The sequence below is a fragment of the Suricata suricatta genome, unplaced genomic scaffold (assembly GCF_006229205.1).
Source record: "Suricata suricatta isolate VVHF042 unplaced genomic scaffold, meerkat_22Aug2017_6uvM2_HiC HiC_scaffold_21, whole genome shotgun sequence".
Lineage (NCBI taxonomy): Eukaryota > Metazoa > Chordata > Mammalia > Carnivora > Herpestidae > Suricata > Suricata suricatta.
In genome coordinates this window covers 213,858-236,646 of record NW_021865992.1, presented here as the reverse complement: position 1 = coordinate 236,646, position 22,789 = coordinate 213,858, and the positions used below count along the sequence as shown (strand labels likewise).

The 22,789-nt window shown below is 50.0% G+C and overlaps 2 protein-coding genes across 2 annotated transcripts; both read left to right on the top strand.

Moving 5' to 3' along the window:
- Nucleotides 1-262: 262 nt before the first annotated feature.
- On the top strand, nucleotides 263-22,789 carry LOC115284811 (4-hydroxy-2-oxoglutarate aldolase, mitochondrial). Its single transcript, XM_029931295.1, has 7 exons — nucleotides 263-837; nucleotides 11,670-11,798; nucleotides 11,996-12,123; nucleotides 12,618-12,752; nucleotides 13,006-13,102; nucleotides 14,797-14,930; nucleotides 21,896-22,789. Exons 1-7 carry the CDS (start codon nucleotides 627-629, stop codon nucleotides 22,043-22,045), a joined length of 984 nt encoding a protein of 327 aa, XP_029787155.1. The 5' UTR covers nucleotides 263-626; the 3' UTR covers nucleotides 22,046-22,789.
- On the top strand, nucleotides 4,393-6,026 carry LOC115284812 (uncharacterized protein C10orf62-like). Its single transcript, XM_029931296.1, has one exon. The coding sequence runs from the start codon at nucleotides 5,010-5,012 to the stop codon at nucleotides 5,703-5,705; it is 696 nt and encodes a 231-aa protein (XP_029787156.1). The 5' UTR covers nucleotides 4,393-5,009; the 3' UTR covers nucleotides 5,706-6,026.

Sequence of the window (22,789 nt, the reverse complement as noted above, 5' to 3'; positions counted from 1 at the left end):
TTGGCCCCAGCCCGGGTGCTTTTCCTACAGAGGTGTCTTCTTGCTTCTTTCCTGCCAGCCCTCTTCCCAAAGCCCCAAAGCGGGGATCAGCTTCCCGATGAATCCATCCCGCCCCCCTCCCGGTGACCGCCGTCCTATAGGGCTATGTGGCCACCATTGGCTTGTCACGTGGCAGCCCGCGCAGGAGGAGCCTGGCAAAGGTTCAGGGGCCTCGGAGAGCAGCGCTTTACTGGCAGTGTCTCCCCAGTCGGGCGGCTCAGCCAATCAGCTTCGCCAAACGCGGAGCGGAAGTTTGTGTTTCTGGCTTTGGGGCTGGGGACTGTGGGAGGACGGCCCAGGCCCCATTGGAGAAGCCCTTTAGGGTGGGTACCCCAGGAACACCAGCTCTGCCAGAGGGACGCTGGGTTGTGGCATTTCTCCAGCTGCTTCCTACAGGGAGAGACCCATGGGGCTTAGAGGCTTGGCCTCTGACCCTGGGGACGCCCAGCCCAGGCCTGCCCCAGCACAACAGTCAGGGGGCAGCAAATTTTTAACTAGACACACTGATCATTAACAGGATAGGAAGGAGTCCAAACTCAGCCTTACTCAGGGGCAGAGACCAGCTGGGCCTCGGGCCTCTTGCAGAGATGCTGGGCCGTGGAATCTGGTCTTCTGTGAGGCAGGGGCTGAGCAGGGTCTTGTCCAGGAATGTGGGGGGCTGGGCCTCAGGGGAGGGGAAGAAGATGGACATTGCAGGCATCTACCCTCCTGTGACCACCCCCTTCACTGCCACTGCGGAGGTAGACTATGGGAAACTGGAGGAGAATCTGCACAAGTTGGGTACCTTCCCCTTCCGAGGTAAGTGGGGCCTGTCCTCTGGGGGACTTGGGGGAGATGTGGATGACTCCAATCTCCTCAGCTAGTGAGCCGGTGTTGTTTTATTAGGGGAGAGGAGCAGGAGGCACTGGTCTAGAGTCCAGAAACAGGCCAGAAGCTCCTTGCTGGTTTGCAACCTTGACTGAATCTCATTGCCAAAGTGCCATCTTAGCCCAGCATTATTGTGCGGATCAAACTAGATAATGGGCATAAAAGTCCTTGTCAACCAGACACTGTGGAGTTGGGAAGGCGGCTGGGGGCTTCACATGGCACATCAGCCCGTGGGCGCATCGCCCTAAAAGCCATGTTTGCCCACTCTTTCCTGGGCCAAGCCTCCCTTGGCAGAATTCCTGTTCTGGGTCCTATGACTCATGTCCCTCTTTACACATGGATCTCCCCTCTCTGAGGTCCAGGACCAGATGTTTGTGACATTCAACACACAACACAGCCACAGGCACAATAAATGGAGAAAAGAAGCAGCGGTTGATTCCTCCCGTCCTGTCCTGCCCACCCTCATCTATCACCTGTGACAAGTGCCTGAGACCGTAATCTCACTAGCCCCATTTCACAGATGGGAAGCTGGGGCTCAGAATGACACAGACGCTTGCCCAGGTTCCCCAGGTCTGACTGCAGGACCATGCTTGGTTTCACTCCCCTGCACTAACCAGTGAAACGCTAGACCAGACGGTTTCAACAAATGAAGTCTAGTTGGTACCAGCTTCGGGAATGGAGAGGTTCTGACTGAGGCAGGGCAGTGGGGAAGGGAGTCTAGATTCAAATCACAGCTCTGCCACTGAGTTAGCTTTGAGATCGTCTTTCTGAACCCCAGTCTCCCCATCTGACACATGGGAGTAATAAGGCCTACATCATAGGATGGTGGGGAGAAAAATCCAAGGGAATGCCAATAAAAGCATGCTATAAAAAGTAAAGAGTGATATATAGTAGAAGGTATTGATCCAGTGATAACAGTTGCTAGAATGACAGCACCATTGGCATTGTGGGCAAAACTGCTTTATGACAGTGACTGCTAGCCTGACTGAAACCCCATCTCAGTGCTGAGGTGAGGTAACCCTTCCCTAGGGCACAATGAATGCCCTGTGGAGGCCCACACTGAGCAGTGGCACAAACTCTAAGTAAATTTCTACTTGGGTTCAGCCCACTGGGGTTTGAAAGTCTGGACCAAGGCCTGGATCTCCTGAAGCAAAATGAGAAGCTCCTTGAATCTTTTATTTATGAAAAAAAAATTTTTTAAGTAATCTCTATGCCCAACGTGGAGTTGAAACTCAGGACCCCAAGATCAAGTCATATGCTCCACTGACTGAGCCAACCAGGCACTCTTAGCTCCTTGAATCTTCAGAGGTGGGAAGATAAGACTCTTCCTTACCGTTCAGGTTCAAGGAGACTCTAGTGCACGAGGTGGGAAGGGTGAATCCAGTGTCTACCTGCTTTCCAGAGAATCCGCAGATACCCACAGGCTCTTCTCCGGAGCCTTCCTTTCCTCTTACCCGCTCACCCACTCCTGCAGAGGGCACGGAGGTGCCCAGGGGCACAGGCTGCAGTAGATTTGGCAGGCCGAGGGCCACAGGTGCCCACTAACCTGTCTGCCATTGCAACCCATACAGGCTCCTGCTCCAGCCTCATCTCTCTCTCACCCACACTCTAGGGAGGCAGTGACTGTGTAGGGTCCTGTCCTTGCTCCCAGGAAACAGCCAGAATGCCTGGAAAAGGAGCAATGAGCAACTTTACGGGTACAAGCAATGTTTCTCTGGGCCTATCTGGGCCCCCAGGGCTGGCTCTGCGGCCCAACACTCAGGGGCAGAGGAGGAAGCCATCACATGCGACATTGCCGGGCCTCCTGTAACAAGTTAAAGGTCCTCCAAAGAGGACTTGGGAACCTACCCTTGATGAATCAGTGAACAGTTAGAGATTCTTCTAGAAGGTATTGCCTAAAACTGTGTAGCTCTCTTTATTTCTATTTATTTTTGCATTGTTAATTTTTCCTGATTATATGAATAAAGAGTATCATTCTTAAGTGAAAGTTATAACTAGAGACTAGAGGGTAAAGTTGTTGCAGAGGGGCCATTTGGCTCTGAATTCACTCCCACAAACAACCTCAAAGCTGAACTTTGAATTGTTATTTCCAAACGATGTGAGTGGATGACCACAGAGCAGGACTAGAGAGATGGTGTTACCCCTAAAACTGTGCGCTTGTATCTTGTTCCCTTAGGATACAGACTGGGATATTATGGTATATGTTGAAACCATTACTTTGTTAAATATTTTGTTTTTAAAAAATCACAATTTAGGGGCGCCTGGCTGGCTCAGTCGAAAGAGCACGTGACTCTTGATCTCAGGGTCATGAGTTCAGCCCCACACTGAGTGTAGAGATTAGTAAAGATATAAATAAATACACTTTTTTTTTACAACCCTGTTTTGGTATTTCTTCACTTTATTCTTTTTTAAATGTTTTATTTATTTTTGATACAGAGAGAGACAGAGCACGAGAGGGGGAGGGGCAGAGAGAGAAGGAGACACAGAACCAGAAGTAGGCTCCAGGCTCTGAGCTAGCTGAAGTCGGAGGCTTAACCGACTGAGCCACCCAGGCGCCCCTTTCTTCACTTTAAAAAAGTGAAATATACTGAGGTGCTTGGGTGGCTCAATTGTCTAAGTGTCTGACTTCGGCTCAGGTCATGATCTCACAGTTCATGGGTTGGAGCTCCGCGTCAGGCTCTGTGCTGACAGCTAGGAGCCTGGAGCCTGCTTGATTTTCTCTCTCTCTCTCTCTCTCTCTCCCTCTCTCTCTCTCTCTCTCTGCCCCTCCCCCTCTCACTCTCCTCGCTCTCAAAAAATTGAACATTCAACAAATTTTTAAAGTAAATATATATATTTTTAAATGTGTTAGATGCTTCTGGAAGAAAAATAAAGTGGGGGCGCCTGGGTGGCTCAGTCGGTTAAGTGTCCAGCTTCGGGTCAGGTCATGATCTCACGGTTTGTTGGTTTGAGCCCTGCGTCAGGCTCTGTGCTGACAGCTCAGAGCCTGGAGCCTGTCTTCAGATTCTGTGTCTCCCTCTCTGACCCTCCCCTGCTCATGCTGTCTCTGTCTCTCAAAAATAAATAAAAAACATAAACAAATAAAAAAAAAGAAAAAAATAGAGTGGCCCAGGCCCATTTCTCCCTCAAGAGACTCTGATATAATTTCGAACTGTGGGCCAGGCTCTCCATTGTCTGTACCCGCAGAGAGCCTGGCCAGGTGGCCCACCTGCTCACAATCTAAACTGTGCCCATTTTTAACCAGGGCACAGGGGGAAGGGGGGCAAATTCTGGATTTGCAGATGACTCACTAAGACAAGAGCTTAACAGCCCCCATCCTGGAATGACCCCTGAGATCTGGGATCTGGTGAAGTCCTCTGTCTGATCTGCTCTGCCTTCTCAACCCACTGCTTGTCTTCCCCTAGTTATGACCTCATGTAATTCTAGAATGAGCTCTTTCCTGGGCCCCTTTCCTTCTTGACTCTGCTTCATTGAGGCGATTGGGGCTGCGAGTGGGGATGGAATGGGCTAAGCTGGCAACAGGGGTGGACCTTGAAAGGAAGGAGACACCTGTGTCCGGCAGCCAGGGATGATGCCAGCCCAGCCGGGGACCCTTCCGCCATGGTCAGCCGCTCATGCCCCCCCCCCCCCAGGGCCACAGGATAGGGAGAGAAACCAAAGATTAGAAAATAAGATTGAGTTGCAGAATGGGTCTTAAGTAGAAGGCAGAAAGGACTCAGAATTGGGGAAGCTGCTTTTCCACTGACCTTGGGGCTAGCTGTCAGGGTGGGAGACAGAGCCTCAGGAAATGCCTACCAGGTTGGACATGAGAGATGCTGTGGCCTCTCACCCCAGACCCCCCAATCAGCTTCCTCACAATGGGGTTCATTGCTGAGGTGGGAGGGGCATCCTAGGGAGGGTACAGCTGGGGCCCTGCTTGGCAGCTAGCCTCTGGGAACCTGCTCTTCCAAGCATGAACCATACTATCGGGCTCCCCCACTCCCAGTGTGCCCTTAGCTCTGCCTGGCTGGCCTAGGGTCCTGGAGGCCTTCTTGGAGCTCATCCAGCAACCACCATGCAAGGTGGTGCTGGGGACTGCCCTCTTACTCGGAGGTGGAGGCCTCATGCTGTGGATTCAGAGGAAGAGGAGAAGGAAGTCATCCCCTGAGTCTGCACAAAATGTGCAGGAGCCACCGGAATGTCACCAAGCAAAGAATGAGAACTGGATTAAATCTCACTTTAGCCGCCTCTCCGAAGAGAAGCTGGCCGGCTGCAGCAGCGCGGCCGCCCCACCGGCCACGAGCAGCAGTGGACAGGCCAGCACCACCATTCACGTGGAGACTTTCACCACGAGGCAAGGAGAGGCGGGCACAGCCCTGCGCCGGGAGTCCTTCAGCAGCAAGAAGAGGGTGTCTGGGTCCTCAGTGACCAAAGAGACCCACAAGGAGACCACAAAATCCTCATCCACGGATGAGGCCACGTGGGCTGCTGTGGCTGCCTGTACCAAGGAGATCGACACCCTAGGACAGCAGCTGGCTAACTCCATGTTGCAGCGTGCCATGGCCTTCCAGAACTCGGGCCACCTGGAGTCCAGAGACATCAACCAGGAGGAGCTGAAGGCCCTCGAGGATGTGGAGTTGAAGCTGAAAGGGAATTTCCTCACCCAGCGGGAGACTGCTGTAGCTGGCATGAACCACACACACACTGTCCATGGCCATGGTCACCATGGCCACCAGGGTCATCCCAGCCACCTGAGCCACCAGAGCCACAGCCTGCCCAACCGCAGCCACCGGACCTACCACCCCTTTAAAGCCACCTAACCACGGATGGAGGAGCCCCTTTCCCCCAGCAGGGCTGGCACACAATTGCAGGCCTGTTTTCTCTCCTGAGATGCTGCCACCAAAATCCCTTCCTCTTGAAGGGAAGATCCTGGCCCCTTGAACTTTGTGAGTACAGTCTGCCATGGAGGATGGCCCCCGATGGGAGTGGAGGTGGAAGGAAGTGAAGCAGCTGAGACAGACTCTCAGACCCCTGAAGACCCTCCAGGAGAAGTCAGACGAGGCAGAGCCCAGGAGCAGCTGAGAGCCCCACGCTGATGCCAAATGCCTGGAACTGAACCAATAAAGCCTTGTATACCCTCATTCTGGGTCTGGGGGCTCTGTGGTCAGTGTCAGGACTGGGCAGGGATATGGGGAAAGGCTTCCTACTCCCACAAGTCCTCTTCATGTGGGCCTTTATGCTGGGCTGATTCAAGACTCCATAAATTAAAAAAAAAAAAAAAGTCCATAAATCAGGTTCCCCAGGTCCGGTTTCTGGGGATGGGATGTCTCCAGGGAGCTCAGCACCCGCCAACCTGCTATTGCCAAGGAAGGAGGAAGCAGCCAGGTGATGGGTGGTGGGGGGATAGGGAGGCTTTCAGAAGCTCATAAGCAAGCTTACGATGTGGGTCTCCTGTCCTGTTTGGTGTCCTTTTCACCTTGCCTACTGCTTCTCAAGTCGTGCACTGCAGTGCCCTTCCCCCGCCCCACCTGCTCCCCCCGGCCACTGGGATCCGCGTTAGTGCCCCTCACCACCTGCCTCCAGAGCTCCTGTGCCCTATACTCTCCGTTCTTGTTTGTGTTCTTACTGCTGGGGCTGCCGCTGACGCTAAGACTACTAATCAGTAGTATTACTAGTACTGCCAGTAGCTCCTGCCCTTTTATTTTATTGTTTTCCTTTTTGGGTTTTAGTCTACGCCATGCTCTATGTCCCATAGGGAAGGTTTTGCAGGGTCTCCATTTTGCAGATGAGACATCCGAGGCTCAGAGATGTCATTCACCTGACAGGGTGAATGATAGTATATGACAGTATGTGATTTGCTGGAGATGGAGCCCAGCTCTGCCCAACTCCAAAGCTCAAGAGCTCAAATCCCTATTCTGTGCTGCCCCTCAGGCCGATGCCCCACTGTCCCCACATGAGCCTCCCTCTCTCATGCTTATCCCAGCTCTCTGCCCACATGTCCTGACATTCTCTGTGCCCTCCCACAAGCCTGGGACCCTTCTGCCTCCTCTTCCTGGGTCCAAAGAAGCCGTTTCTAGGGCAAGGGGTGACCTCCAGTGAGGCAGTTAAAGGGAGGCAGTGAGGCAGTTGAGAGAGGTCAGCATACAGCACTGTCTAACTCCCAGTCTAATCCCTAGTGACTCCTTTACATAGAAATGTCTGTTACGAACAACTTACCAGTGTTTCCCAGCCTGTTGGCCTCAGACTGTGGGGAGAAGGTGCCCAGAATCCTTGCAAAGGATGGATATACACCCTAAATGCTGTCGATTGACTTTATGGGACATAATTGGAAGCATTTGAATATTTTTATTTTTAAGATTTTGTTTAAATTTTTATTTTACTTTGGAGAGAGAGAGCATGAGCAGGGGAGAGGGGCAGAGGGACAGGGAGAGAGAATCTCAGGCAGGCTCCACGCTGACCTGACATGGGGCTCTATCCCATGACCATGGGATCATGACCTGAGCCAAAATCAAGAGTCGGGACACTCAACCGAGTGAGCCACCTAGGCACCCCTGAAGATTTAAGTAATCTCTATACCCAACGTGGGGCTTGAACTCACAACCCTGAGATCAAGAGTCACACGTTCCAGGTGTGCCTGGGTGGCTCAATCAGTTAAGTGTCTGACTTTGGCCTAGGTTTTAATCTCACAGTTTGTGAGCTCGAGCCCCGCATCGAGCCCCACACTGGGCTCCACACAGCAGTGCAGAGCCTGCTTGGAATTCTCTCTCTCTCTCCCTCTCTCTGCCCCTTCCCCTCACTCTCCCAAAATACAAAAAAAGAGAAAAGAGTCATATGCTCCAGTGACTGAGCCAGCCAGGTGCCCCAGTATTTGAATATTTTTAACTGAATATTTATTTGAATAATTATTAATCAGTGACTTTATGTAAATACTAATATACATATACTTTAAATTTAAAATACTTCATAACTTCATAACAGGGGTGCCTGGCTGGCTCAGTTGGTAGAGCATGCAACTCTTGATCTCTGGATTATGAGTTTGAACCCCACGTTGAATGTAGAATAAGGGGAGCCTGGTGGCCTCAGTCCATAGAGCATATGACTCTTAATCTCAGGGTCATGAGTTCAAGCCCCACATTGGCTGTAGAGCCTACTTTAAAAATAAAGTAATTAAAAGATAAAAAAGTAAAATACTCTATGACAAAAATATTAATGGAAAAAACTGGGGTCTATCACCCTAGAAAATGTTGGAGCCTGCTAAATTAGACAAAGAACAAGGGTGGTGAGGTGTGGCTTCTGAAAGTGATTGTAAAAATGCATAAAATGCATGCATGTGTTTATCTGGAAGATCTTAAATCCCTTATTAAAAGTTTATTGCATACAATTTCAGATTGGCTAATTATGAATTTGGGCTCTTTAAAAAGGTTTATTTTTTTAAAATATCTTTTAAATTTATTTTTGAGAGACAGGGAGAGACAGCACGAGCAGGGGAGAGTCAGAGAGAGAGGGAGACACAGAATCTGAAGCAGGCTCCAGGCTCTGAGCTGTCAGCACAGAGCCCGACGCAGGGCTGGAACCCACAAACAGCGAGATCATGACCTGAGCTGAAGCTGGCTGCTTAGCCAACTGAGCCACCCAGGCGCCCCTTAAAAAGGTTTAGAACTGGCACAATTCAAATGAAGACTGCAAGTTAGTATCATACCAGTGCTAATTCTCTGGTTCTGATAATTGTACTAAATAGTAGACGTTATCATTGGTGGGGGCTGGGTGAGGGATGTATGGAAATCCCCTGCACGATTTCTGCAGCTTTCCTATAAATTTAAAAGTACTTTAAACTGTGGGAGTTTTATTACAGTTGCGCCACAAGGAAAATGGCTTCTAAGCCGCCAACTCCAGTGTACTCCGTTGGTAAGGAGATGGGCACCCCCGGCCCCAGACACTCACTCCTCTTCCCAGGCCACCCTGGCTCCAAGAGCAGCTAACATGACCGAGGGTCAAGCTTCTGTGATGAGTCCCTGGTCTTGCCGCTGGAGCGGACAGGAGAGGTTCCCGGGTGCAGCCTCCCCTCCCACACCAGCCGTCCTCGTCCACCTCAGATCGAAAGCTGCCACCCTCCTGATGGATTCAGGGCTTGTGCATTTCTCCCGACTCCATAATAATTACAGCTAATCCTGCCGAGTTTTCATCCAAGCACTTTATAAATAGTGTCTCGTTGGAGCCTCACAACAATGCTTTAAGGAGTGCACTAGTATTATCCTCATTTTTCATGTGAGGAAGCTGAGGTTTGATTAAGCCATGTGCCCAAGGTCTCGTAGCTGATCAGGGGCTGCACTGAGAGTCACACCCAGTTCCTCTGAGTTCGGCACTGCTCACTGCCTGTACTCCCTGACCCATCCGGGACCCCGACCCTTCCACTCCTCCAGCCCCCTTGTTACACCAGCAGATGCACGTGGGGCCTGAAACTGGACATCCCTGCCATGGAGAGGGAGGGGGCTCTCGGCAGCATCAGTGCACAAATTTCTAAGTGCTTCCTCTTACATTTTCTTGTTTGGGCCTTTTACATAGCTTTATAAGGTAAGATTGAGATGATTTTATTATCATCCCAGAGAAAAGGAAACGGGAACTCAGAGACTTGACATAACTTGCTCAAAAGCCAGAGGGGAGTTGGGTCTGGTGCGTCCCCGACACTGTGATAGACCCTCCTCCCCAGACTGGCCTGTCTTCCTTCCTGGGAGTCAGGCCTGGGTCAGATGCTCTTTACATGAGATGGGGGAAAGGCCACCATGAGTCTTGAGCACAGGGGCCTGCTTCCTCTCTGAGAGTGCAAGACCCAGCTGTCTGAACCCGTAGAACTGGGCGCCAGAATGAAGGGGGACCTGGGAGTGAGTGAACACAGCTCAAGAAGTGATTGGGGCAAGAACCGGCCTGGCCTCCTTCCAGGGCAGCGGGGCAGGCAGGCAGGGTTGGGGAGGGAGGGAGATGTCTTTTGCATTTGCATAGAGGGAGTGGTGAAGGCTTGATCTCTGAATCCTTGACCTCTAAGTCAGAGGGTGCTGGTCCAGTCCTCTCCAGGGTTGGCAGCTCGCGAGGGGGGTGACCCACTCAGAAAGCACTAGAACCTAGCACCGTTTGTACCAAGACAGAAGGGGCTCCCGGCCTGACACGGAGAAATGGATCAAGGAGGCAACACAATAGAAGCCAAAATCTATTTGTCTCAAGAGGGTACTTACAGTATTACCAAGGCAAAAGACTGGTGGAGGAGAGAGGGAGGGCTGGGAATGCCAAGTATCCAGTGAGCCTTTCTGGCAAATCACTCAGTGCAATCCAATGGTGTAACGAACAGCATGGAAAAAGGTTTGTGGTGAAAAGTTGACTCTACATCACACCATGTCCCCTTAAGGATGACTCACGGGAACAGTCTCTCTTGGTCCCAATGCCAGGAAACTCTGTGTTTCTCCAGGGCAGCTGCTTTGCTTTTATCTGGAGTTCTGCGAATCTGTCAGCTGATCACATTTCCCTTTTAGCTTGGACTGTCAGGAAGCTCCAAATCAAAATGATGGCCCATCTTTCACAACTGTGTGGCGAGGATTTGGTATTGTGTATCAGTGTCGCCCCCAGCTTTCTTTGCATTCCTTTCTCCCAAGCAGTCTCCTATTTATTAATAGTTTCGCCGTGTCCTCTGCTGTATTTGTCAACTAAGAACAGTGTTTAGAGGATAGAATGGAGTAGAGAGGAGGAAGAGGTGGGAAGAGAGTAAAATGAAAAAGGAAATGAGGAAAGGAAAAAGGAAATGAAAAAGGAAAAGTTAAATCAGAGGATGATGGTTTTACTGACATTCCCTTCAAATTCAAACAGCCTCAGTTCTCTTAGTCTCCCACGGATTTATATAAAAGGGTAGACACCTTACCTGGTGATGTGAGAAACCTCTCATGTGATCAATAAAACAGGAAAATGTGAAAGAGAATAATGAGATACCACTCTTTACCCAGAAAACTGGCAAATATTAATTCTGACAATACCCAGTGTTGACACAGATGAACGCTAACAGACTCTTCGATGTGCTGATGGGGTGTGAACTGGCTACGAGAGAGCATGTGTTCAGCACGTGAAAATGCACATACATGTGACTCTGCAATTACAAACCTAAGGAAACTGCAGAGAAATTCAAACATGGGCACAGAGACAACTCAAACAATGGCAGCATTGTTTGTAATAGCAAAACTAAGGAAACATTTTAAATGTCCTCAAAGGGAGAATGAAAAAGTAAACTGCAGTCTAACTTCAAATAGAATATTCTATATCAATTAAAATGAATGAATCAGAGCTGTGTACTGCTATGGACAAAGCTCACAACATAATCTTGAGCAAAAATAGCAAACTGCAGAAGGTCATATGAGCTTGGTTCCATTTCAGTACAGTTTAAAATGGCAAAAGAAATATTATATGTTGTTTATGGGTCCATATGTATGTCCTAAGGGTATAAGACATGAGTGGGAATAGTAACACCTGAGTCAGGACAGCTAGAGGAGGAAGAAACACGTGATCTGGTAGGGTTGCCATGAGTGCTGGGTATGCACCTGTGGATTATGTTATTATCGATTGTTTTGGGTATAGCTAAAATGTTTCATTAACACACACACAACATGGTGTGGACACTGTCGTTGCAACTGGGTAAAACATTCTGCCTGCGTCAGGACAGAGATGGGAAGGAAGTGCGTGCAAAGCTATGGTGTTGGGAAGGTAGGGACCTGGGTGGGTGTAACACCAGCGCCCTGGTTGTTCATCAGGCTTCGTGGTCCAGGGCTCCAATGGCGAGTTCCCCTTCCTGACCAGCATCGAGAGGCTGGAGGTGGTGAGCCGCGTCCGCCAGGCCATGCCCAAGGACAAACTGCTGCTAGCCGGCTCTGGCTGCGAGTGTGAGGCCACAAAGCTCTGGGCCCGAGGGGTGCTTGGGGGTCCCTGGGGTGGGAAGCCAGGCTCCTTAGCCCTGGGACTGGTTCAGTCTACTGGTTCCCCTGCCCCCCTTGCTTGCCCCAGGGTCCTAGCCCCGCCCTTCTGCCACCTGCTCTCACTTCCATGGCCTATAGGGAAGACTCCCTCTTTCCTTCTGCAGCCACTCAAGCCACAGTGGAGATGACTGTGAGCATGGCCCAGGTTGGGGCTGATGCCGCCATCGTGGTGACTCCTTGCTTCTATCGTGGCCGCATGAACAGCGCTGCCCTCATTCACCACTACACCAAGGTAGGGGGTGAGGGGTGGGCATGGGTTTGGGGCTTGGAACCAAGGGGAGGCTGGATAAGGAGAGGAGACAGAGAAGCTAGGGCCCAAGGGGTGAGCCTGCTTTCCATGAATGGCAGCTGTGGGAATGGGGAGGGATGCCACCAGGTGCCAGCACCCCCCCCCACCCCCGCCTCATGAGGGGTGACTGGCCTGGCCACACTGTGTCACTGTTTCCTCCCTTCTCGGATGGGTGGAATGATGGTGTCTTCCTCACAGGATTGTTATAAGGACTAAGTTCCATCAAAACATAGAGGACTTAGAACTGAGCTTGGCACCTAGAAAGCACTCATGAGATATTACTCATTGATTGCTTACAAGCAGGGCACATGGCACTGTGACTTCTCGTCCAGGAGTTCCTGTAGTGACCCAGGCCCGGAGCTGGTGGGATGGGGGGTGTGCTCCTTGGGCCTGCGGCAGCTGCCCTCTCCCTCTCCCCTCTTCTCTGCCTCTCGCAGGTCGCTGACCTCGCCCCAATCCCTGTGGTGCTCTACAGCGTCCCAGCCAACACGGGGCTGGACCTGCCTGTGGATGCAGTGGTCACGCTCTCCCAGCACCCGAACATCGTGGGCCTCAAGGACAGTGGTGGCGATGTGAGTGGCAGCAGCTCCTGGCTGGGGCTCCTTCCTCTTCTCCTGTGCTAGCAACCTCAGGATAGCTCTGGGACCCACTTCAGTCCTGGGCTCCTGCTTGGGTCCTTTCCACCGCGTGGGCTCTCTGGAGTCTTGTCCGAGGTCGGGGGCAGCTCTCTGGAGCCTGGGCTGTCCTTCTCCCACCCTCGCTCAGCCCGCATCTCGGTCAGCGTTGAGGCTCTGGGTGCAGCTCTCACCGGTTTTGCTGTTGCAGGTGACCAGGATGGGGCTGATTGTTCACAAGACCAGGAGGCAGGATTTCCAGGTGTTGGCTGGATCTGCCGGCTTCCTGCTGGCCAGCTATGCCGTGGGTAGGCCTCCCGCCGCTCGCACACTGTCATGCGTGGTACACCCGGGACCCAGGCCCTCCCCCTCCGCCCCCACCACCCTGGGTATGCCGGGAGAGACCATGCAGGCTGGGTCTGGGTCTGCAGGGGGCCCTTTGCCAGCCAGTCTGCGTGGAAACCTCAGAAGTCCGGCACACTGCTTGTCTGAATATTGGGGGCTCATGTGACCTTTCTGGCAGAAGAGGGTGGCTCTGCACCACCTTGGTCTGTAGGAGGGGTGCCTGCAATTTCTTCCAAGCCCTGAGTTTGGTGCTTAGGTAACAGATTTGGCTCCTCTGATCTCCCTGTAAATCGTTCTCTGAGGACACAGGCCTGCGGGCCTGTCCTCTGGTCCGGAAGTCTGTTTTCCTGTCACCTGGGTGCTAGGCCGGAAGGAATCGTCAGACCTGTAGGGTTGGGCCAGGGACCCTCAGCTGCCTGATTCTGTTCCAGTTCAGGATCCTGGGAATGTCACCGTTGAACCAACTGCGCTTGTCTGCTGTGGGTCAAGGTGCTTGGGTTCGGGTTGGTTTTAAGCACCAAGGGGAAGGGGAGGAAGCATCTGATCCCTTCGGCTGAAGCCCCAGCAAGTTACCCAGTTGCTTTTTTGGTGCTGCAGGGGGCAATGCCGGCTCCTTTTCTCAGTCTCCTCCGACGTTGGTTTATTGTCTACGACCTTGCACGGCTCTCCTCTGCCACATCACAGTCTCTAAAGTACAAGGGCAGAAGAGGGGAGCCATGGAAGCCTCATTCCTGAGGCGGGCAGCTGGAAAGAGCACAGGCTCTGGAGGCCAGGGGATGTGAGTTGGAATCTCAGCTCTGCCATTCACGGAATACTACCCGGCAAGATATTCAGCCTCTCCGGGCCTGGACTTCTACCCTGTAAAGCAGGAAGGTGTCATGAGAATTTGAGAGCATTGGCTCCATGTCTGCCTAGTGCCTGGCAGAGTGGGGATCAGTAAATGGCAGCTATGGGTGCTCATTCCAAATTTCCCACTCTCCAGTCTTGAGGCCACTGTGCCTAGGGTCACTTGTAACTAGACTTAGAATCACGTCACAGGCTGGCAGAGTGGCAGGGCCTCCTGAGATCATGACCAGCCCGTTCTCATTGCCCAGATGAGAACAAAGAGGACAAGGAAGTCTATGACTTGTGCAAGTTCATGCAACCAATGGGAGGAAATGCCGAGTCTCCTGACTGTGTCCAGAACTCTTTCCACTGCCCCCCATCCCCAGCGCTGTCCCAGGCTGAATTCACTGGGGGGCAATAAGATTTCAGAAGAGCAAAGGCTTCCCATCCTCTCCACCCGCTTCCCGCACTGATGAGTCAGGGGGCTATTAGAGGATCATGGAGGTGTCAAGTGGCAGGTGGGACTTGACTCTGGGAGGTATGTTGTGGGGAGGGGCGGTGCAGGGAAGGAACTGTCCTCAACTTAGCCTTCAGGCGCTGTTCCCTGACCTTCAGCCTGTGGGATTCTACTTCAAATATGCTGGCAGCTTTTCTCTCTGGAACTCTGTATTCTCTGGACTCACCGAGCATGCCTTCGACATGGACAGCCAGTGGCACAGAAATCCACATCCTCGCCCTGCCCCGCCCAGAATAAGGGGTGCTGGGGACCAGGGTCCGAAAGTGTCTATGAGAAGAGGCTCTGGCTGACTTTCTGCATCTTACTCTGGGGCAGGAGCTGTGGGGGGCGTGTGTGCCCTGGCCAATGTCCTGGGGGCCCAGGTGTGCCAGCTGGAGCGACTCTGCCTCACAGGGCAATGGGAAGATGCCCAGAAGCTGCAGCACCGTCTCATTGAGCCAAACACTGCGGTGAGTTCCCAGTTTGTGGCACCCAGGAATGTGGGGGTGTCTGTGTCCTCACTGGTGCAGGAGCCAAGGCCGGCACAAGGGTCCCCCCTCAGCCTCTTCCCTTTCAGAATGTCCTTTCAGAGAACAGCCCAGTGTGGGAACTCCTTGTGCCTCTCCAGACACAGTTGACAACTCAGACAAAATTGAGCCCTGTTGGTCGCACTGGAATTCATCTAGTGAGCTAGTTAAAATTCTAATCCTCTAGGTCCAGGAAAAAGCCTTGAGACAAACATCTTGGCTGATTGTGGTGACATAAGTAATCCTGGGACCTTGCTTAGAGATGCACTGCCTAGAAAGAGTGAACTGTGGGCTTTCCCATCAGCCTTAGAAGGGGCCCAATCCTGGAAAACAGAATGATTGGTAGTAAAGGAGTTGGAAGGCTGGAGGAAGCCAGAGCCCGGATTTCCCAGGAGAGTTTTGTCTTCAAGTAGTCTACTCTGGGGCACCTGGGTGGCTCAGTCGGTTAAGGGTCTGACTCTTGATTTCAGCTCAGGTCATGATCTCACGGTCTGTGAGTTCGAGCCCTGTGTCAGGCCCTGCACTGACAGCACGGAGCCTGCTTGGGGTTCTCTCTCTCCCTCTCTCTCTGTCTCTGGCTCTCCCCTGCTTACGCTTGCTCATGCTCTCACTCTCTTTCTCTCTCTCTCCAAATAAATACATAAACACTTTAAAAAAATCTATTCTTCACTCACATGGTGTACCCCAATTCCGTATTGGGCAAGTCAAGGAGAAGAGCCAAGATGGAGTGCCAGTCAGGTGCCAAGCAGTGCTGTTCAGAGCAGACTCAAAGTTGTTGCAGTGTGGCAAGAGCCCATTCGTTGGCCATACCCTAGCTTGTGTACCCTTCACTGACTGAAGGACAGCTAGATTGTTTCCAGTTTGGGGCTGTTTTTTTTTTTTTAAATGTTTATTTATTTTTGAGAGAGAGAGACAGAGTGCAAATGAGGGAAGGACAGAGAGAGAAACAGGGAATCTGAAGCAGGCTCCATCCAGGCTCTGAGCTGTCAGCACAGAGCCTGATGTGGGGCTCGAATCACAACTGTGTGATCATGACTTGAGCCAAAGTCAGACACTCAACCATCTAAGCCACCCACGCGCCCCAGTTTGGGGCTATTAAAAGCTGCTATGAACATTCATGTACAAGGTTTTGCATGACCATAAGTTTTCATCTTTCTGGGATAAATACACAATTGGTGGGTCATAGGATGATTGCATGTTTAGTTTTTTAAGAAATTGCCAAACTTTTTCAGAGTGACAAAACCACTTTACATTTATATGAATGTAAGTGTACGACTGACTCACTTTCTCTGTACCTGTACCAGCTTTAGGTGTTGTGACTACTGTTTATTTTAGCCATTCTGATAGGCGTGTTGTACCGCTTCATTGTGCTTTTTAATTTGCGTTTCTCTGATAGCCAATGCTATTGGACATCTTTTCATGTATTTATTTGCCATCTCTGTATCATTTTTTTTGTCCTGCCATGCCATCTGTATATCTTCTTTAAAAAAATTTTTTTTCAATGTTTATTTTTGAGGAAAGAGAGACACAGAGCACAAGCAGGGGAGGGGCAGAGAGAGAGGGAGAACACAGAATCTGAAGCACGCTCCAGGCTCTGAGCTGTCAGCACAGAGCCCGATGTGGGGCTCGATCTCATAAACTGTGAGATCATGACCTGACCTGGAGTCGGACACTTAACTGATCGAGCCCCCCAGCGCCCCTATGTCTTCTTAAATTAAATGTCTATTTATGCCTCTTGCCTGTTTTATGATTGGATTTTTTTTAACCGTTCAGTTTTTGGGAGTTCTTTATATTTTTGGATACCAGTCCTCAGTGAGATATGTGGTTTGCAAATATTTTCTCTGAGTCAGTTGCTTGTCTTGTCATTCTCTTTTTTTAAAGTTTATTTATTTATTTTGAGAGAGAGAGAGAGAGAGAGGGAGAGAAAGGATCCCAAGCAGGCCCTGCACTGTCAGCACAGAGCCTGACGTGGGGCTCAAACTCATGAACCACGAGATCATGACCTGAACCAAAATCAAGAGTTAGATGCTTAGCCTCCTGAGCCACCCATGTGCCCCTTGTCATTCTCTTAACAGGTTTTTTGCAGAACAAAAGTTGAAATTTAGTTTATCAATATTTTTATTTATATTTATGCTTTCAATGTCAACTCTAAGAAGACTTTTCCTAGCACTAGATGGTGAAGGTTACCTCCTACTTTTTTTTCCTAAAAGTTTTATTGTTTTACAAATCCATGACCCGTTTTGAGTTAATTTTTGTATGAAGTGTGAGACTTAGTCGGAGGTTTATTTTATTTTATTTTATTTCGCTTTTGGATATCCACTTGCTCCAATACCATTTGTTGAAAAGATGATCTTTCTTCCATTGAATTACTTTTGCACCTTTGTCAGAAGTCAGTTGGGCATATTTGTGTGGGTCTATTTCTGGGGTCTCTGTTGCTTGCATTATCTATGTGTCTGTCCCTCTGCAAAACCATACAAAATTATTCTCAAGTTTATATGGAAAGGCAAAGGAATTAAACTAACTAAGACAAATTTGGGAAAAAAGAATGAAGTGGGAAGAATTTGTCCACCTGATTTTAAGATTTATTTTTATTATTTTTTTAATGTTTATTTATTTTTGAGACACAGAGAGACAGAGTGTGAGTTGGGGAGGGGTAGAGAGAGAGAGGGAGACACAGAGTCAAAAGCAGGCTCCAGGCTCTGAGACGTCAGCACAGAGCCCTATGCAGGGCTCAAACTCATGAGCTATGAGACCATGATCTGAGCCGAAGTCGGATGCTTAACTGACCAAGTCACCCAGGCACCCCTGATTTTAAGATTTAAAAAAAATTTTACTTAAGTTTATTTTTGAGAGAGAGAAAGAGAGTCAGAGTGTGAGCAGGGGAAGAGCAGAGAGAATAAGACACAGACTCCAAAGCAGGCTCTGAGCTGTCAGCACAGAGCCCGATGTGAGGCTTGAACCCACGAACCCTGAGACCACGATCTGAGCTGAAATCAGATGCTTAACCAACTGAGCCACTCGGGCGCCCCTAATTTTAAGATTTATTATATACCTGCATGGGGTGCTCGGGTGGCTCAGTCAGCTGGGCATCCAACTTCTGCTCAGGTCGTGATCTTGTGGTTTATGAGTTCAAGCCCCACGTCAGGTTCTGTGCTAACAGCTGAGAGCCTGGAAACTGCTTCAGATTCTGTGTGTGTCTCTCTCTCTCTCTCTGCCCCTCTCTCGCTTGTGTTCTTGTCTCTCCTTCTTAAAGATAAACATTAAAATTTTTTAAAAGATTTATTATATACTGACTGTAATCAAGTCTGTGTGGCATTGCAGAGGGTATTGAATTTTGTCAGATGCTTTTTCTTCATTGATTGCTATGATCATGTGATTGCTTTTCCTCTTTAGCCTGCTGATATGGTGTTACATGGCTAATTTTCTATTATTGAACCAGACTTGCATTCCTGGAATAAACCCCACATAGTCATGGTGTGTAACTTGTTCATATATTACTGAGTTACACTTGCTAATTCTTAGGTGAAGATTTTTCTGTCTATTCATAGGAGATATTGGTATGTAGCCCCCGCCCCCCTTTTTGGCATTGCCTTCGTCTGATTTTGGTATCAGGGTAATAATAGCTTCATCAGTTGACTGGGAAGTATTCCCTCCTCTTATTTTCTAGAAGGGACTTTGTAGAATTGGTGTTAAATCTTCTTTAAACATTTTTTAGAATTCTCCAGTGTGGCCATCTGGACCTGGAGATTTCTTTTGGGGGGAGGGTTTTTAAACTACAGCTCTGCCCTTGGCCTCCACTGACCCCTCCGTGACCAGAAGGGGTAGGAATGCTTCTTTGCTGCTTCCCACGTGGCCTCCACTGACATTACAAATATGTGGGGGTGGGGGATGGCCTCCTTTAGTGTGGGCAGCGGTGGAAAAGTTCTGACTCTCCTCACTGGGTCTCTGCTGAGACCATCCATTGTGGGGGTGGGGTACAGTGGGTGGGGGGGAGAAGTTCTGGCTCCCAATTCAACCTTTGCTAGCCTGGGTGGGGGTAGGGCCACAGTTTTTTCTGGGGTGCTTGGCTGGAGGAGAGTGATGATTGCCTAAAAGTTTTCCATCCTGCTGGGCTGCTCCTTCCCGTCCTTGGCTTGAGTGAACGGGCTTTTGGGGAGCTTTTATGATCTGGACCCACCGAGTGCATTTCGGCGTCTCTGGCTGCTTCAGCTTCAAGTGGAGGCGAGGGAGGGAACTCACTGCTGTGTTCCTTGGGTCCTGAGGTCCCAGTTCATCCTCTTTATCTCTTCCTTTTGGAGTCTCATGTTTGTTTTTATATAATGTCCAAGTTTTTTAGTTATATTTATAGGGAGGAATAGGGCAAAGTACATTTATTTCCTTTTCCTAGAAGTGGAAACTCTAAGTCTCTCTTCCTTCCTTCCTTCCTCTTTCTTTTCTTCTTCTTTCTTTTTTCCTTCCTTCCTTCCATCCTTCCTTCCTTCCTTCCTTCCTTCCTTCCTTCCTTCCTTCCTTCCTTCCTTCCTTCCTCCAACCCTGAGATCAAGAGTTGTAGGCTCTAAACCAGTCCTCTGAGTATTTTTCTAAATGGTAGCCCCCCACCACATAGAGCATTAAACTATTTGAAAAAAAATATTGAAAATTAAAAAGTAGGTATATTAAAACAGCATTCTCCTAGGTTTAAATATGTTATCTGTATTAAAAACATAATTTATTATAACTTTGCTTTCCTGGCTTGAATGGTAACAACCTGATGAAAAATCTGTTTTTCTGCATCTACTTCTAGAAAAAAAAATGAACCCATAAAAAATGCACAACACGTGTATAGAAGGGCACACGTTTACTTTTGCCTCAGGCATGGGTGTGTTGGGTCCAGTCTTTATTTAAAACATTGAGACTCTGTTCATTAATGGATTTTTTTGCATTGATTTTGATTTAAAAAAAAATAGCGCACTAAATAACCTACCTTGATGACTGATTTTTTGGCATTCCCCTTACGTTTTGCACCTGAGCTGTAGTCCCAGGCTAAGCCGGTAGTGTTCTGTTTGGGTAAAGCGGTGGGTGGGTTCTAGATCTCCCTCACAGCTTAGAGCTTTACCGCCAAGAGGCAGATTAACTCAGATTTAGAGCGAGGACAGCTGAGGAGGCAAGCACGAGTCTCCTGGATGTGAGCGTCCTCCTGGGGTGGGACAGTCTATTCGTAGGACGGAAGAACTGCAGAAGTGAGGGCCTCTCGGCCCAGCCCCGTCAGGGCACACACTGTCCTGTATGTCCCGGACATGCCACTGGGGTAGGACCTTGCTCTCCATGCCCACCCACCGGCAGGAGAGACGGTCCCAGAAGCTGCACTCCACCAGGACAGGAAAAGGGTAACTTGATGTCTCCTAGGATCTGGTCTTACGGTGGTATTTTTCTTGTGCGATTCTTGTGACATGAGGTCGGTGTCGTCATCTCCCTCGTTTTGCCGATGAAGCCGGGGGCTGCCCCTTGGGAAGAGAGGATGCGTGCTGCCCTCCCAGCTCTCTGCAGGCCATCCTGCCTTACTCTTCGCTCTGTGCCTCCTCCTGTGCCAGCTCCGGGCACACGCTCAGGAATGCCTGGAACCCCTTTCTGGTGCCTGGGCTGTGGGCTCAGCCACCCCAGGAGCAGCTTGATGTCACCCTATTGCCGTGCTCGAACACAATGTCCTTCCTCCGCCTGCCCCCCCCAGCCAGCCTCCTGCCCTGGCTATATTTAGGACTTTCCATGCTCTTTACCACCAAAGCATTCCATCCTTTCTGTGGGTCTGAGGAGGGGGCAACTCCGTGATCTTACACACTGTGGGCGAGGAAAGCTTTGCTCTAGGTCCTTCTTGTTTCTGTCCTCTCCCCTAGGTCTTCCCCACCCCACTCAGGTTTTGGGTGAAAAGCCTGGGTTATTAGAACATCATGGCTGAGGCCAGGTTTAGGAGGAGGGTGGCTTGTCCCTCATTCCAAGAAAAAATTCCCTGGCATCTAGTGGTTAAATAGTTACTAGTCAGTCATTCATCAGTGGTTCTCAACTTTTTTCCCTCAAGCAACCCCTTTTACTATTTTATCCTTCATGAAGCCCATCCTTCTAAGGTTTTATCTTCCCTCCAAATAAAACTTAATTAAGTAATGATTACATTCTTAGTTTTGGGGTTGTCAAAGATTCCTCTAACACTTCTGAGCAGCATGAAATAACCAGTTGCTATGCCAAAAGCAAAGAAACTTGATACTTCATTTTCTGTAAGACTCCACACGTGATTTTAAGTTATGACAATAGCTGTAGGTCCCTCACGATGATGGATAACACTTGAGAGATCATGTCATCCAGCTTTCTCAGATATAGTAAGTTTGTGATACAAGGTTACACAGCAGAACTTCTCAGGACAACTGATGCGTGATGCGTTGTTTTTCAGAGTTGGGGTCGGTGAGGCACTCTGCGTGGTGGGGGTCCCTGCTGCAGGGCCAAAGTCTGGACTATGCCTAGGGTTCTCACAGACCCTTCCCCTTCCCGACTGCCCGGGCACACCAGGCCTGGGTACTGGGAACCGGGCTGCAGACCTGTGATGGTCCAGTGCTCCGACCCACAGCGCTGCTATCTTCTCGCAGCCCAGCTTGATGACCAAATGCCGCTTTTCTCCCTGATGGGGTGGATTTTCGTCCTAAAACTAAAGGAGTTCACTCCCTTCCTTAATCTGAATTTTTGGCATCATGTTCTCTACTGCTGACCTGCCTTCTGGTCTCTCAATCTGAATTTCCCATCTACCCTGGTGTTACAGATTTGGTAAAGCTCCTTTACGAGGGGAGCAGGGGTGGGAGCCCTAACTTTCTGGGAGTAACATGTCTGGACCCAGGCATGCATGTGCAGGGATTCCCCAGTTTGTTCTAACAGGCCCTGCTCCACAGGTGACCCGGCGCTTTGGGATCCCCGGGCTGAAGAAAACCATGGACTGGTTCGGCTACTACGGAGGCCCCTGCCGCGCCCCCTTACAGGAGCTAAGCCCCTCGGATGAGGAGGCGCTGCGTATGGACTTCACCAGTAATGGCTGGCTCTGAGAGCAAGGGAAGGACATGCCTGGCCTGCGCCCATCTCGGCTTCCTGCCTTTACCCGGAGCTGAAGAATCACGCGGGCCCGTTCCCCTACTCCAGTCTGCCAGGTTCGCGCCGAGCACGCCCACCTCCTATTCTCATAGTCCTAGGACTGCTGGCATTTGTATCCTGCCCTCTGGCTCTCTAGAGACCTTCAGTCTGGGAAGGAGTAAGTGCTTTCCTGTGCCCCAGGACATGTGACCGGGAGCCAGAGGGGAAGAACAGGGGGGCAACCAGGCACAAGTAAGGTCATGTATTTTATGGATGGGAAGACCACTGAGATTCAGGGGTGCACATCTGAGCCCAGCATATGCAGCATGGAGCCAGGGCTACTCCTAAGCACCCAAGTGGTGGGTTAGGAAACCTGATCAGAAAAGCGTCACTAGCCTTTGAAAGCCCTCCCCCCCATCTACGTTCCAGACACAGTGTCCTTTCCTAAATCTGTTTTGATCATCTCATATTCTTATCTCTAACCTTGATCTTAACCAGAGAGAGCATAGAACCGGCGCAGTGGCTTGCCAGACTTGGTAAATAATGACACCTGGTGGATAAATGTTACATTCTAGGAGACTTCTAGCTAACGTAGGTCTGAAACATTAGGGAAGGAGACGAGGCCTGAGACCCGGCCATCCTCTTGCCTGTAGGCACTCTGCTTTTATTGTTAAAAATGATATTTTGTTCTTGCAATAAAGTTGAATAAGTTAAAACAT

Bases quoted from the DNA above. Each gene is read 5' to 3' on its own strand.
- LOC115284811 (XM_029931295.1), top strand. From the start codon at position 627: ATGCTGGGCCGTGGAATCTGGTCTTCTGTGAGGCAGGGGCTGAGCAGG. The intron at 13,103-14,796 runs GTAGGCCTCCCG...ACTCTGGGGCAG, and splicing joins GCTGGCCAGCTATGCCGTGG to GAGCTGTGGGGGGCGTGTGT. The intron at 14,931-21,895 runs GTGAGTTCCCAG...CCTGCTCCACAG, and splicing joins TCATTGAGCCAAACACTGCG to GTGACCCGGCGCTTTGGGAT.
- LOC115284812 (XM_029931296.1), top strand. From the start codon at position 5,010: ATGCTGTGGATTCAGAGGAAGAGGAGAAGGAAGTCATCCCCTGAGTCT.